At 43.4% G+C, this 14,970-nt stretch overlaps 1 protein-coding gene across 3 annotated transcripts in view; it reads right to left on the reverse strand.

The window, feature by feature from the left end:
- Positions 1-14,052, reverse strand: part of Chfr (checkpoint with forkhead and ring finger domains) — a 33,647-nt gene extending 19,595 nt beyond the window's left edge. Inside the window, exons 1-7 of one of the 3 annotated variants that reach the window (XM_006249535.5) lie at positions 13,853-14,052; positions 13,601-13,744; positions 9,194-9,293; positions 5,299-5,408; positions 4,467-4,526; positions 4,132-4,347; positions 2,533-2,697 (exon numbers count right to left, since the gene is read on the reverse strand). In XM_006249535.5, coding sequence (XP_006249597.1) covers positions 2,533-2,697; positions 4,132-4,347; positions 4,467-4,526; positions 5,299-5,408; positions 9,194-9,293; positions 13,601-13,733 — 784 coding nt within the window. In that variant the 5' untranslated portion in view covers positions 13,734-13,744; positions 13,853-14,052. The remainder of the gene's footprint in view (positions 1-2,532; positions 2,698-4,131; positions 4,348-4,466; positions 4,527-5,298; positions 5,409-9,193; positions 9,294-13,600; positions 13,745-13,852) is intronic. The other 2 variants (XM_006249536.5, NM_001009258.1) reach the window with 2 other exon arrangements.
- Between the last annotated feature and the right edge of the window lie 918 nt (positions 14,053-14,970).

Consider the following 14,970-nt stretch of genomic DNA (forward strand, 5'->3'; position numbering starts at 1 on the left):
GCTTCCATTTCCCCAAGACTGGGATTCTAGGCTTGCAATATCATAGTTTATTCAATTTAATTTATTTTTAAAAGTTGGGTATACAGGCTGGGTGTGATGACACACTAGGGAGGCAGAGGCAGGGGGATCTCTGTCAGTCTGAGGCCAGCCTGGTCTTCAGAGTGAATTCTGTGATAGACAGCTAGATCTCAAACAAAATGTTGGATTTATTACATTTTGCTTATTGATTTGCAGAGAGGGAAGGGGATGCATGTGGAGGTCAGATCCTCCATAGGACTTGCAGGACTTACCTAGTCCTTTCCTTCTACTCTGTAGGTCCTGCTGAATTGAACTCAGGTCTTCAGGCTTAGCAGCAAGCTCCTTTATTCATTGAGACATCTCACTAATACTCAATTTTTATGTTTAATTAAAGAAATGCTTAGGGCTGGAGAACTTGTTGCTTTTTCAAAGTACCTGAGTTCAGTTCTCAGCTCATAACCACCTCTAACACGAGCTCCAGAGAGCCGATGTCCTCTCTGTTCGCCATGTACCCATTTAAAAAAAAAAAGCCAAACATGACAGTGCACACCTTTCTTCCCAAATGCTTAATCACAGCACTGGGAGGCTGAAGCAGGCAGATCTCTGTGTTTGCTAACAGTCTGGTCTACATAACAAGTGCCAGGTTAGCCAGGGCTACATACCAAAAGTCTGTCTGAAAAGAAAGGAAAAAGAGCATGAAAGGCAAACAACTTTTAAAGTCACACAGAGGGAAATAAATGCAGCTACTCTCTGCCTTGGCCTTTCCTTACCTAGTCTCCTCATCTGAGGAAATGATTGTTTTTTTGCTATGTATCTGTATTATAATTCTTTAGTTGACTCACTCTGTTTACAGTATTGGAATTAAATATAGGGCCTTACATTAGGCTCAACCACTAAGTTACCCTCAACTGATTTATCAAATTATCAAATATTAAGGTCCTCTTAAAATTACTAAGCAAGTATTGCTTGCTTAAACTACATTTTTATGGCCATCATTATAAATATAAGTATTCATTGCTTAGTCAAGTAGTCAAACTTACATAATTTTCTATTCTTAAATATATTTTATGTGTGTGTGAATGACTGCATGTATGTATGTGTACCATGTACATGCCTGGTGCCTGCCGAAGCCTGACTTTACAGAGAGAATCTCTTAAGCTCCACCTGTCAATAAGAAGCCTATGGACAAGGAGCAGGAGTAGAAGGTGGGACGTCCAGCAGGGAGAGAAAATTCTGGGAGTCAGGACATAGGAGATTCGCCTGCAGCTCTGAGGAGGAGTTCAGGCTTGGCATAACCTGAGGAGAGGCAAGCAGCCATGTGGCACTCACAGAATGGAATGAACAGGGAAAGGAAGGGATGAACTACTTGGGGAACAAGCTCCAGCTTTCGGCCTAAGCCATGACTCATAATAATTTAGTCTCAGGGGGTTGGGGATTTAGCTCAGTGGTAGAGCGCTTGCCTAGCAAGCGCAAGGCCCTGGGTTCGGTCCCCAGCTCCGAAAAAAAGAAAAAAAAAAAAAAAAGAAAAAAAAAAATTTAGTCTCAGAGTCGTTATTTCTGGGAACTACGTGGCCAAGAGGAAGAGCCCAAGATTACATGAAATGGGCACTAGGTCCCCTGAAACTGGACTCTCAGGTGATTGGAAGCCTCAGGTGGTACCTCAGGTCCTCTGCAAGAGGAAGAGCTCTTAACCACTGACCCCTCTCTCCAGCCTCTAATTTTCCATTTTTGTTTAATTTCAAAGTCACCTCTTATCAATACCTTTTTTCCCCCAAGATGGGGTTTCTCTGTGTTGCCCTCGCTGTCCTGCAGAGAGAGAGAGAGAGAGAGAGAGAGAGAGAGAGAGTGTGTGTGTGTGTGTGATGTGGTGTGTCCATGCCAAGGCACACATGTGGAGGTCAGAGGACACCTACAGAGCTAGTTCTCTACTTTCACCTTTATATGGGTTCCAGAGAGAGAACTGAGGTTGCCAGGTTTGCACAACAAATGCTTTTACTGACTGAGCCATGTCCCCAGCCCTATACTTACATTTTCCTATGGAACTGTTGTGATTTATCATGCCTTTCACAAGCCAATTAATTTAATTTATAAAAATGTTCAGATAATCTAGTTTTTTCCCCAGGACATCATTCCAACAGCTCTTCTATCACCCGATTCCCACAGCCAGCTGGCCTTGAACTCTGACCCTCCTGCCTTTGTCTCCCAAGTACTGACACATATTATAGATTATGTGTCACCATACCCTGCTTAAGACAACTTTTTTTTAGAGAAATTACTATCCTATCAAAGATGGAGGACACCCTTTTGTAATTGAAAATGCAGTTTTCAGAACAATAGCATGTTCACCTAGTAGTGAACAGTTCTATTTAAATTATGCAAGCAGAAGGAATTCTAGACTTTCATACAGAAAATGCAAGTTGTTACTAAACCTGAGGCAGATCCACATACTTCTACTACAGGCAACACCTGCCACAGCACAGAGCACAAGAGGCCAACACGGAACAGTGGTCTAACCTCCTTTCATCTTTTTTTTGGCAGGCTCCAATTCCTCAGTGTCTTCGGTTTTCAACAAAGAAAAGGATGCTTCGTTGTCTTGGAAAACTGAAGAAAGGCTAGAGAGTTCACCATTTGCAACAAGTGAACTACATTCTTTTGGGGAGATGCTTATAGTCCCAGGTCCTGTAAAAGAGAACGAATAAGAACGATTCTGATTTATCTGCTTCAGAATAAAGTCAAGAGAGAGTCATCGATTTAAATCAAGTGCTGCTTGTAATCATAAATCTCAGCTTAAGAATGACGCCCGTCTTCCACACTCACCCAGGAGTCAGACCTCAAGTGCACTAGAGCCCATCACTGCGCTCACGAAGACAGGCAGGGAGGCCCACAACAGAATCATCCCTAAATACTGGGTCTAAGATGTACAACTGAGCATTTTTGCAATTACAAAATGCATATTACATGTTAAATACCTGCAAAAGCTATGAGGCAGATACTTCTGACAGGAGTGAGGAAACTGTCAAGGAACTAACAGATGGAGTTCTGATCTAAACAGGCAGAAGCTTAAGCATCACATGCTTAAGCTAAATGAACTTCGTTAAATAGTCAGGAAAATTTTCACTATCCCTACCTTATTTATAATAGCACAATACATATATGCTTTATTATATCCAAATAAGTACCAGTATTGGAAAAAGAAGAAACTGGTTTATACTATCAACCCAAAAAAGGGGAGGGAGCGAGGGAATGGAATTATTTTAGGCACAAATAATACTTCCATATGCTACATAGGAACTCATATACTAAAAATGAACAACCTTCCCATGCTATCTCCTGGCCCTGGAACCTACTCATCCTCTGATCGTCAGAGCTTTTCATGTCCAGCTTTTCATTTGAGAACAAACATTAGATCATGGCACATGTGTGGAAGGTCCCAGAGAGGGGGAATGGATATTCACACACACTTACACTGTATCGCCACTGGTAGACACTCATAGTAACTGTAACTGTGCCAGTGTGATATACAGAGATGATATGAATGGAGTTAGCCATTGTAAGAGATCTGATTATCAGAAGATCAATAAAGCCTTGTTAGACTACACACAGTGTACGTGGAGAGACGGAACAGAATACACGTGTAATGGTAAAGTAGGCTTTCAGTGTTTATGTGTGTGTTGATGGGAATCAAAAAAGAAAGGATTAGCCACGGGGACCGGGGCCTGTAAAACCGGTTCTAAGCAACAGACAGTTCTGGATAGGCCTTGAAAACATTCTGACACATGAAGGAGTCGTCATAAGACCACATACTGTATGACTATGAATACAAATGCTCAGAACATGCAAATGCAGAGAAACATGTTTCCTTTGAACTGACAATGTTCTGTAATTAACAGTGATGGCCATATAACCTTATGAATGACACTTCAATTGAGTGATACTTATACTGTATGAATCATATTTAGATAAAATTATAAAAATATTATGTTACCATGGTCCTTAATGTTTAGTTTCTCTTGGGAATAAACCAGTAAACATGGCTACAGAATACTCACTGATGAATGGATTTACTGTATCTCCAGAAACAAAACTGTGACTGTCATTGTGATAGTGTCTCACCAGAGCTAGAGGAATGCTTTTGCCCTGCAGAGGTCAGCTCTGGCTCCGTAGAAGAGGTAGAGGCCGTGGGAAGGAGGTCTGATGTCGATGTTGATGGCTGTGGTTCCTCTAAGCATGTCTGAGCCATGGGTGACAAGAGTGGAACCTGGGGGTCATCACCCTGCCCTGGACCTGAGGATTCTTTGGTCACATGGAACATATTTTCTTTATTGGCTTCTGCAGGCACAAAAACAAAGGGAGTACACTCACAACTCAGAAAGGCACTAAGGGGCTGAAGGGCCGTCCTAGAACAAAGCCCTTTATAACACCCAGGCCTCTGTCTTCCTTTCACTTACCAAGGGATTCTTGAGTTAAGCTCTGTTTGCCATTTAAAGATTCATAGAGGTATGCCACATCTAAAAGGAAATTAAAAAGTCAGAGAGCCGAGGCCCCATGGGAGGTGCGACCTCAGTGCTCCCCTCCTATAATCACATCACAACCTGTCTTTTGATTGTCTTCACTTAACATCTGATTCTAATAAAAGTGAATCACACTTACCAACCTAAGTGTAAGGAAGCAACCAAAGGGGAAAATGGTCTCATAAGGGAGAAAAGGGTGAATAAGACACACTTCACTAATAACTGTGAAATAACCACCAGAAAGAAGGTACAAGATCCTTCCGTGTGGCAAGAGGCTGGTCTTACTTAAGAGGACTTAAAGAATACAGGTGTCCTCTTTTCTCTCCTTGCCAAGAATGACTTTATGGTGGCCTTCAAGTATTCAGGATACCCTTCAAAGATTCTCCCAATCTGTTTGCCGCACATGGAGCTAGATCCAGTCTAACCTTTGCTGTCTCTTGTAAACCGTCCAAAGGCAGCACTGCCAATGGCTTCTGGGCCCTGTCTAAGTTATCCCCACACTCCAAATTCTACTGTCCATGCCAGTGCAGCTCATTTCTCCTCGTTGGCTGCCACTGTGAGATGTGCACCTCCTGGGGCTTTCTTGAAGGAAGGCCCAGCTGAAAGGCCAGCACTCCATCCAAGTGCTTACACCAAGAACCCCCATAACTGTCAGTTAACGGAGATGTCCCCTCCTGCACGGCCTTCCTGAGGGTGTTTCCAGCCTCAGCTAGAGGGCTTCTTGGTGCAACAGCTGGGAAAGGATCTACACCAGTTAATGTCCTCTTACTGTGCTCTGGCTCGTTCTTCCTGTACACCAAATAGATGATATCCCCACTCTGTAAAGGGTAAGTCTGCTTCTTAACAACTCGCAGTTTGTTGATTACTGTTCCATTGGTGCTGAAAAAAAACAAAAACAAAAACAAAAGTGTACGTTACCCCACTCGAGACACTAAATAGGATAAACATTTTTCTACCATATTAAGAAATTTGCTCAGCATTACTATTCTGAACATACTCATAGGGAAAAAAACCTATTTAACCATTTATATATGCAAGCATCTCCTGACAATGATCTAGACAAGAAGGTTACCTGTTACTACCCAGTTACCAGCAAATTAGCAACCCAATTATCTAATAGAGTGGTTTTCTCTTTTTCTGAAAAGATTACTTTTTACTCCTGCCTTATTTTCTTTTTTTTTTCTGCCTTATTTTCTTAAGTGTATGATTATTTTGTGTTTGTGATGTACGTGTGTGTGTGTGTGTGTGTGTGTGTGTGTGTGTGTGTGTGTGTGCGCACGCACGTGCATGCGCACGCACACACACCAGAAGAGAGCACTGGAACTCTCGGAACTGGAATTACATTTGGTTTTGAATCATCATGTGGGGTGAAAACTGAATCTGGGTCATCTGGATCCTGAAGCAGCACAGTGCTGCCATTTCCTTCTTTCCTGGGTTGTGGATAGGTCTGCCCCTTCTCTCCCTCTCTCTCACTATCCCCTGTCAGTTCCTTCCTTAGTGAGTACTGATCCCTCCCAAAAGATGCATTCAGGACAAAAGGAAAACAAACTGTGGGCTTTCAACTAAAGGTTGTGTGGCTCCTGTGCTCAAAAGATTTAGTAACCCAATTATAATCACATTGCTAGATGGGGAACCACAATACATGTCCTAGGTCCAGAGTGTGGGCACAGGAAGGATTCTCTTGGGAAGAACGTTTTGGTGGAGAGCTATTGGAAAAATCAGACAATGAATACATGATGGCCAAAGAGTTCAGTATACTGAACATAAAATAAATTTCAACTGAACCAAGCTTGGCTCTGCAGCTTCATTCCTGAGGTCCAGTACTGGAAGGAATTTGTATTTCAGACTTGCAAAATAATTCTCTCAGGTCAAGGAATGACAAAAATTTTCCAGAAAGCACATGGTGCTAGTTCAAATTCTGTGGTCACAAAGTCTCACTCCAACTGCTCAGCTTTGCCACTGTAGCCTGACAGCAGCCAAGGGCAGGACATAAATACGCAGGCAGGACCATGGCACAGTAACTGATGAAATGCTATGCAGACCTCAATCTTGACACAAGCCTAACTGGCTTTCTGCAACCAGGTATCCTCCAGTTGTCCATTTTTAAACTCTTTCTCAAACAAATGAACCCCTGCACTCAGGCTGAAGCCCAAATGCCCTGCTGTGATCTCTACTTATTGTCTGAACTGACCCACATGTCCTTTTGCCTCTGCCTTGACTACTGCTTCTCCTCTAGCCCACCTCTGCCCACAAGGCAACACCTGTGACAGAAAGGAGATTATCCCAGAGCATCCAGAAGGACTTAGCCCGCCAAGACCCACACTGGATTCTGAACCTCTACAAGTGTCAAAAGTAAGTCACCATTCTCATACGCTATTAAGTTTGTGGCAACTTCTTGTCATAGGAAGATGACTTTAGAATTAGCATCATTTTCTATACAGTGTTAAGAATTAGGGGCTGGAGAGATGGCTCAGCGGTTAAGAGCACCCGACTGCTCTTCCAGAGGTCATGAGTTCAATTCCCAGCAACCACATGGTGGCTCACAACCATCTGTAAAGAGATCCGATGCCCTCTTCTGGTGTGTCTGAAGACAGCTACAGTGTACTTATATAAATAAATGAATAAATCTTTAAAAAAAAAAGAATTAAAGAAAAATTTAATCTACTATCTACTAAAACAGAAAAAGACCATTAGTTCTTCTTAGAAAAACCTCTTCCCAGCTTCTATCCCTTGACATGGTGCCTAATCTCTATAAGTACACACACCTCATGAGTTCCACAGAACAGTGATATTGTATGAAAACAAACAAAACAAGGTCCCTAAACCTTCTCTCACTGGTGTACAACTCAAGGTACTGCCAGAAGACTGCCTACTGCTTGTACCAAATTTAACATTCTGAACCAAGTATCTCCCTTTAAAAGATAAGCAGACGTAACACAGTTAGAGATCTACAGCAGTGTTACTTATAGTAAGGAAAGAAATCAGAGGAGGGAAATGATAAGCTTTCATGAGTAAATGGACCGTCTCCCACCAAATCCTTCTCTAGGGTCAGGGAGTCCTGCAGAACAGTGTATAAGGGCCAGAGGGGATGAAGACACCAAGGAAACGAGGCCTTCACACAAACTCACAGAAACGGAAGGAGCAGGAATGGACCAGTACAAGAAAGAGGAGGTCACGCCTCCATTCCCAACAGCTAGCTCTCATTGATAACCACTTGCAAATGAAAAATTAGTTTTCTCCGAGGAAGCCTCACTGGGGAAACCACTCTTCAGGGTAGACCGTATGCCCATCAGTAGATGCCAACAGAAAATGAACTCAAGTGTTTCTGTTGGTATCTTTTGAAGGTTCCTTGTCTCAAAATGTTGCGTCAGGCCTTTTAAAAATTCAATTTTTATTTTTCATTTTTATTTACTTTTACCCTACATACCGTTTACATATATATTATGGTTTCTGATTTTGTGCTTTTATGGGACTCCTGAGTGTGTGAATGAGTGTGTCTCTGTCTGTATCTTTTTCTTGTGCTTTTTTTCAGACTCTCTTTCTTCTATCTGTTTTGTCTTATTTGAGTTTCTTTGCTTATGTTTTATTGTTATTTAGATGACTGTTTTTAGGTTGTTGGGTTTTTTTTTGTTGTTGTTTTTTAAGAAGCATTTATTTTATGTATGCGAGTACACTGTAGCTGTCTTCAGACTCACCAGAAGAGGGCGCCAGATCCCATTACAAATGGTTGTGAGCCACCATGTGGTTGCTGGGATTTGAACTCAGAACCTCTACAAGACCAGTCAGTGCTCTTAACCACTGAGCCATCTCTCTAGCCCTAGATGACTGTTTGTTTGTTTGTTTGCTTGCTTGTTTGTTGCATTATTCAGTATATTGCTTTTTTTCTTTTTTAACAAAAGTTCATTACAATGTACAACAGCAGGCTCCAGGATAACACTTCATTCGAGCTGTTAGGTGGCAAAGATGTTACGGCAGGGAATTCAGATGGTCACCATCACCTCAGATGTGAGGAACAGCCTACTTTTGCCAGATTTTCTAATTCCATCTGTGGCCAGGGGTCCCTTTCCTGCGGCCTTGGCTTTTAGCTCCTCGACGTTCTATGCTCCTCCTTTTGTTTCTACTTGAAAGCCTTATCTTCCTTATCCATCTCCTTGGCCTGCTTCTTGGGCTGTTTCAGGGGCTTCTTTTTGACACCTTCACAGCCCCACATGGTGCCTCCTGCCCCTTCACCAGACCCTGATCCTGATGACTGTTTTTTGTTTTTGTTTTTGTTTTTTTAAGATTTATTTATTATATGTGAGTACACTGTAGCTGTCTTCAGACACGAGAAGAGGGCATCAGATCCCTTTTACAGATGGTTGTGAGCCACCATGTGGTTGCTGGGATTTGAACTCAGGACCTCTGGAAGAGCAGTCAGTGCTCTTAACCACTGAGCCCGATGACTGTTTTTTTAATGCGACAGAATAGGCATGGATACAGATGGGAGGGAGGTAAGTAGGAACTGGGAAAAGTACAGGGTGAGGAAACCATAATCAGGAGGAAAAAGAAAAACCAACCTATATATTTTAAGTCTTATTTTTGAGACGTATGAGCTGTATCACCACAATGCGACTACATGGCCAGCTCCCTAACTTACAAAGGGAAAGAGAAGGCAAAGTGCTCACCTGGTGTCTTCCAGTGTCACCTCACCAGATTTTTCATCCACTCTAAGTTTACAGTGATCTCCAGAGACCAGTTTATTGCTGGGAAAAGAGAGGTCACAGCCTAAAACAGAAGGCAAGAGACACTGGACATTAGTGTGGGTGCTCTGAGTACCACCACCTTGCTTTTCCAGTTTGTGACCAATTGTGCTCATGGACACAAACAACATTTAAATACTCAAGTGTTAACCTAAAGTAAAGGGACAGGATGTAAATCCCAACCTTCTTCAACCCAGTCACCTGGAAGACATCCCATCACATCAGCAAAGCTGCATGACAGTTTATCACACAGCCCAACAGATAACAGTATCTAGATTGTAAAACAGATGCACAAACGAACAAAACAACTAACTAACCTAAGCAAAAATTAATTAATTTTTAATATTTTAAAATAGTTCTCAAGTTTTTCCTCTATGGAAATTTTGAGTTTCATAAATCATAAAACTGAAGTAAAGACAGACAGAAAATATGATTAATCAAAGTATCATAGGACATATATAAGGAAATTAAAATAGAAAGGGATCTTTATTAAATGCAAAGTAGAAAATACTAAAAAAAAATCAGTGCTTTCTTTAAATTAAGGAAGTATATGTGCTGACAGACATATAGCTGGAGCACCACTAGAGCTCCTCTCTTTAAATGTAAATGACAGCTAGACAAGAGTTCATACTGAGGTACCCCACAGGCTAGTGCAGGAGCCTATGCTGTGGCCGGCCTGGGCTACACATTGTAAGATTGTCTCAAAATAAGGGTAAGGGGGACACACTGTCCCCCAGAAACCACACCTTACTCTGCTTCACCCTATGCTTTGATTTCATCACTGAGCTATAGGTGAGGCTGGCTTTGGAGACTTTGTGGGTTCTTCTTTCTTCCACCCTTTCGACCCCCTAACGATAGATAAGAGGGAGAAAAGATACACAGGAGAGGGACTGGCACTATCTTTAAACTATTTCCTGCTGATTAGGGGCATCCAGTTCCTTGAGGCAAATCTGACCTTTGCCATCAGGATATCTAATTTCCTCTTCTTGTTTCTTCTTTGGGTACAACAACTTAATAAACTTTGATCAACAGCAACCGACCAACAACCCACAGCCCACCCTGCCTCTCAGGACCCTAGCATTCATAGACCTTTTGAAAAGTCCCCAGAATTCTAACCAAATGTCACACAACTGTAGAAACTATTTGCCACTGGCAAAATAATACTCCTGCTGGAGCACAAAAGCAAGTCACAGTCCGCTGCATGGGCAATCTGAAGTGGCTGCACATCTCCATACTGTATTTTTACAATACTCCTCGCTTTTTAAAGATTATTTATTATGTATACAGCATTTTGCCTGCATGTACACCTGCAGGCCACAAGAGGACACCAGATCTCATTTCGGATGGTTGTGAGTCACTGTGTGGTTGCTGAGAATTGAACTCAGGACCTCTGGAAGAGCAGAGAATGCTCTTAACCTCTGAGCCATCTCTCCAGCCCAATATTCCTGTTTTTTGTTTGTTTGTTTGTTTTGTTGTTGTTGTTGTTTTGTTTTTTAAGAAATAAAAATTCCAAAATTGCCACTATATATGTGTTGGTAGATCAGAAGACCCAACATTTCCCCATCCTTGAACCACCAACTTTTATCGGCAGGAAAGGAAATGAGCTAAGGTGAGGATCCCTCCCTTCATCTATCAGAGGAAGCCCTCTGTAAGAAAAAAAAAAGTCTAGATACATAATAACTCAGAGAACCTGGGGGTGAGTGTATTGGACATTAACCAGGCTGCATAGTTCGCTATGCTCCACTCTAGCCACTAGCTGATGTCCACAAGCTGCTGGCACTCCCGGATATCAGCGTGCATGGGACCTAGATAGCCTTAGGTTCAGCTAATCACTGCCTAGATTTGTGCCAACTGGGCCCTAAAGCGAACTTCTCTGTTAACATGCCTTAGCATGCCTTCCAGGAAAGTGTTCATGCCAAGCTACAACGGAAGCTGTATTTCGAGATTCTAAAGGATATGTTGTAGGCTGGTAACCTAAGACTTGCTCGTGTAGAGTCATCCATGTGGTGACCACCAGAGAATCCGGCTACTTGGTTTGATTCAGCCTCAGTTACTCATCCTTCCAGTTCTTCTCTGCCACAATCTCATACTGCCTTGTCTCTTTTAAGGTCACATATAGGTCAATGCCCACATGTCCCTACCAGTCTGATCAGATGCTTTGTGACTCTGCAGGTACACCAGCTTTTCTTCAAGGCTTATAACCTACATCTCCAGGTTGTTCATGGTCAAGTTTACTGATGCTGGTTTTCAGACACAGGATCTGTTCTGACACATCTCAAAACGGATTTAGAAATCACAGGCATCTAACTGCCGATCTGTGGACAAATCGAGAGTTGCCAATGAAGGCAACAAGAATCTTGTTCTGAAGGTCCTCCACGGTCTTGCAGTGGTGGTGATGACTGCAGAAGGTCTCAAGCCCCTGCTACGAGTATCAGCCATGTGCTCACTCTGGTCTGACAATCACTGAGATTCTACACAGTGACATTTGCATTCCCTGCCAGTACCTCGACAGACGCAGTCAGCATGCAGGCACAATTTAGCTACCAAAGAGGAAGGTGAGGACATGAAAAGGTGAAAGACACAGACGTGGCCCAGCTAAGGCCCCGTGGATGCTCCTAGTCCCAAAGGTTCTATCCAGACCCCTGAAGGAGAAAGTAACTGACAACAAGTGGAAGCTACAGCAAGACACAGTGAGGGCATCTGGCAGTGACATTGGCTTGGGGAGATGGAAATATCAGGAGATTCTGTGCCAAGGTGGCAAATGCCTTTAATCCCAGCTCTTGGAAGGCGGATGCAGAGGCAGAGACAGAGGCAGGCAGATCTCCATGAGTCTGAGGTCAGCACAGTCTACAAAGGAAGTTCCAAGACAGCCAGGGCTGTTACACAGAAAAGCCTTGTCTCAAAAAACCAAAAAAGGGGGTTGGGGATTTAGCTCAGTGGTAGAGCGCTTGCCTAGGAAGCACAAGGCCCTGGGTTCGGTCGCCAGCTCCGGGAAAAAAAATTGAAAAAAAAAATGAAAAAAACCAAAAAAGGAAAAAAAAAAGTAAGGAAAAAAGACTACTTTTCTTCTCCTTTGTCATTCAAAGCCAATTCCATTCAATTCTATTAAAAATCCCATAAAACTTTTAGTGTGAAGATTTAGAGGACAACCAACCAGGGATTAGTTCTAGCCTTCCACATAGCGGTACCGGCAAACGAGTGCAATGAACTTTACATTGTTAGCAAAAGTAATTACTAAAAGCATTTCTATTAGAAAGCAGATTTTTGTTTCTTGTTTTAACATGCAATGCTGTATCTTGATATTGTGACAACAGGGCTCTCTAATGTATGTGTATGCATGTGTACATGATCTTGTTTGTGGAGGCAGACAGGGTCTCTCCATCAACCCAGAGCTCAAGAAGTCTGCAAAACGAGTTGGCCGGCAAACTTGGATCCTTCTGTCTCTGCCTCCCCAGAACTAGGATTAGTTATGCACCACCAAACTTAGCTTTTTACATAGGTACTGGTGATCTGAATTCAGGTCCTCAAAAACTGTATCACCTAGGCCCTCTCCGGCCCCAAATTTAGGTTAGGTACAAGCAGTTCATATAATATTTCATCAACCCTCCTTGCAAAATAAGGTGGACACAATGTTATAGAAATGTATGTCATTGACCCAAAGCTAGGGATGTTGGGGTCTGTGTATGACTTTGTTCAAATTCTCAGGTTTATTAAATAAAAGATTCTAGTTCCTGGGACTTTGAGACCTTTTCAAATAGAAACCCTGCCATTATAAATCGCCCTCTGAACATATTCTTTGTTCTCATTGGTCACAAAACATTTCTGTAAAGTACCTGTCTGTGGTTTATTTTTTCCACCCATCAACTGTTTAACAGCGGTGTCAAATTTCTACACACCTTTTCGGTTTTCCTTGTTATTGATTTCTAATTGCGTTTCATTGAGAAAGAGAAGTGTACAGCAGTGAGCACAAGATCGTATTCTGAAGGATATATTTACAGATCTATTTCATAAAGTTGTACTGAGAACTAACCGATAGCCATCATCCAACATCCAGAAGAGCAACTGCACACGTAAATAACCCCATTTTATGGGGGGTGGGGGGGAAGGAAAGCACAGTGCACCTGCCTCCCCGTTCTGGTAGCTTCAGCCTCGGCAGCCCTGTACTTTTCCCACTTCAAGCCCCCGTCGGTTCCCCCATCTGAACCCACTCTGACCGGGTCTCCGTCCTGCTCTAGGCCTTCAGTGTCTACTCAGTTGGGCACCCACTTTGGGTCCCCCCTGTCTACCCCTGCAGCCTTCATCCTCGTCCTCACTCCACTCCGGCTTCCGCACCTCTCCTCCTTCCGATGGTCCACTCGCGTTTCCAAAGAAGGATCTGGGGTTCGTCCTCCTCTGCGCCTAGGCGAAGAAGCCTCCCCCAGGGCTCCCGCGGTGGCGGCTGCTCGTCTTCCCCGTGTGGCTCCATAGGACTCACATCTACAGAGACCCAGAAACGCCGGTTCAGGGACGACTTGGAAAGCTCAGCACCGCTGCTACCCCGGCCGCCGCCTCCCCAGCCGGGACCCCACCCGCCCGCCTGCTTACCCCCCTCCCTGCGCGGATCCCGGAACCGGCAGCACAGTCGCCGCCACCGCTGTCAACAGACATCTCGGGGACCCAGCTGATCCACGGGAGGCGAGGGGGAGGGGTGCAGGGCGGTGTGCCCCGTGATTGGCTGGCGGCGGTGCCCACCGAGAGCGACGGCTAGAGCGGTGCCAGGAAAGGCTATCCGAAGAGGGCCGGGCGGAGCGATCTGAGCCTGCGCAGACAAGAGGATGTGCGCTTGGTTGCCATCTTTGATGCTGGCAAGCCAACTTAGCCTCCTGCAAAAGCACGGAAGAAGCTGTGGAGGGCGCCATGTTATGTTCAGGCAAAAAAAAAAAAAAAAAAAAAAAGGACCGAGTAACTTCTAAATGCGAGGGGCTTAAAATCTTATACCGATACGGTTTGCCATTTAACCTGTAGCGAGATAAGGTGCTATTTTCATACATCAGATTATAAAATGTGGAAGTTAGGTAAAGAAGTGAGCCAGCCCTTCACTAACAGTATAATTAAGATGTCAATTAGAATAGAAATTGGTAACTCGTCTCTGAGGGCAGATTGCGATATCTTTCCAAGTTAAATCCTGTTTCTTAGAGTCTTGTGTCATTCCCGAGCTGTATACCTCAAACATGTTTGTGGCCTCTGATGAAAGAGAAACACTGGCAAAAACAATGCCCTGGAAGGACGTCACTGAAGACAATCAATTGCACACAGTGATACTTCCGCAGCTCAGAGTAATGTCTTTGCTAGAGAACAGCTTCAAAAAATTATTAAACATCTGATTTTTTTTAAAAAAGAAAACACATGCACTGACATACTTGTAAATATACGTGGAAATGAGTCTTTATCTATAAATATTTACTGAAATTCTTCTGAAAGGATATAAAAGGAAGTAGCAGTGGCTGTCTCTAGGGAGATGGAGTTGTAAGGGTCTAAAAATCGCTGAGGGAAGACCCCAGACCCAGATAATATGCAAAAACAAAGAACGTTTATTCTGCAGAAGCAACCGGCGTGTAGGGGTCAACCATGTTTTGAAATGGTGACCCCAGGCAAAGGTGCCCAGGCCTTCTTATAGGGAACCAGGGGAACTCTCAAGTAGGATTAGGTGATCTCTAATGTGA

The sequence above is a fragment of the Rattus norvegicus genome, chromosome 12 (genome assembly GCF_036323735.1).
Source record: "Rattus norvegicus strain BN/NHsdMcwi chromosome 12, GRCr8, whole genome shotgun sequence".
NCBI lineage: Eukaryota > Metazoa > Chordata > Mammalia > Rodentia > Muridae > Rattus > Rattus norvegicus.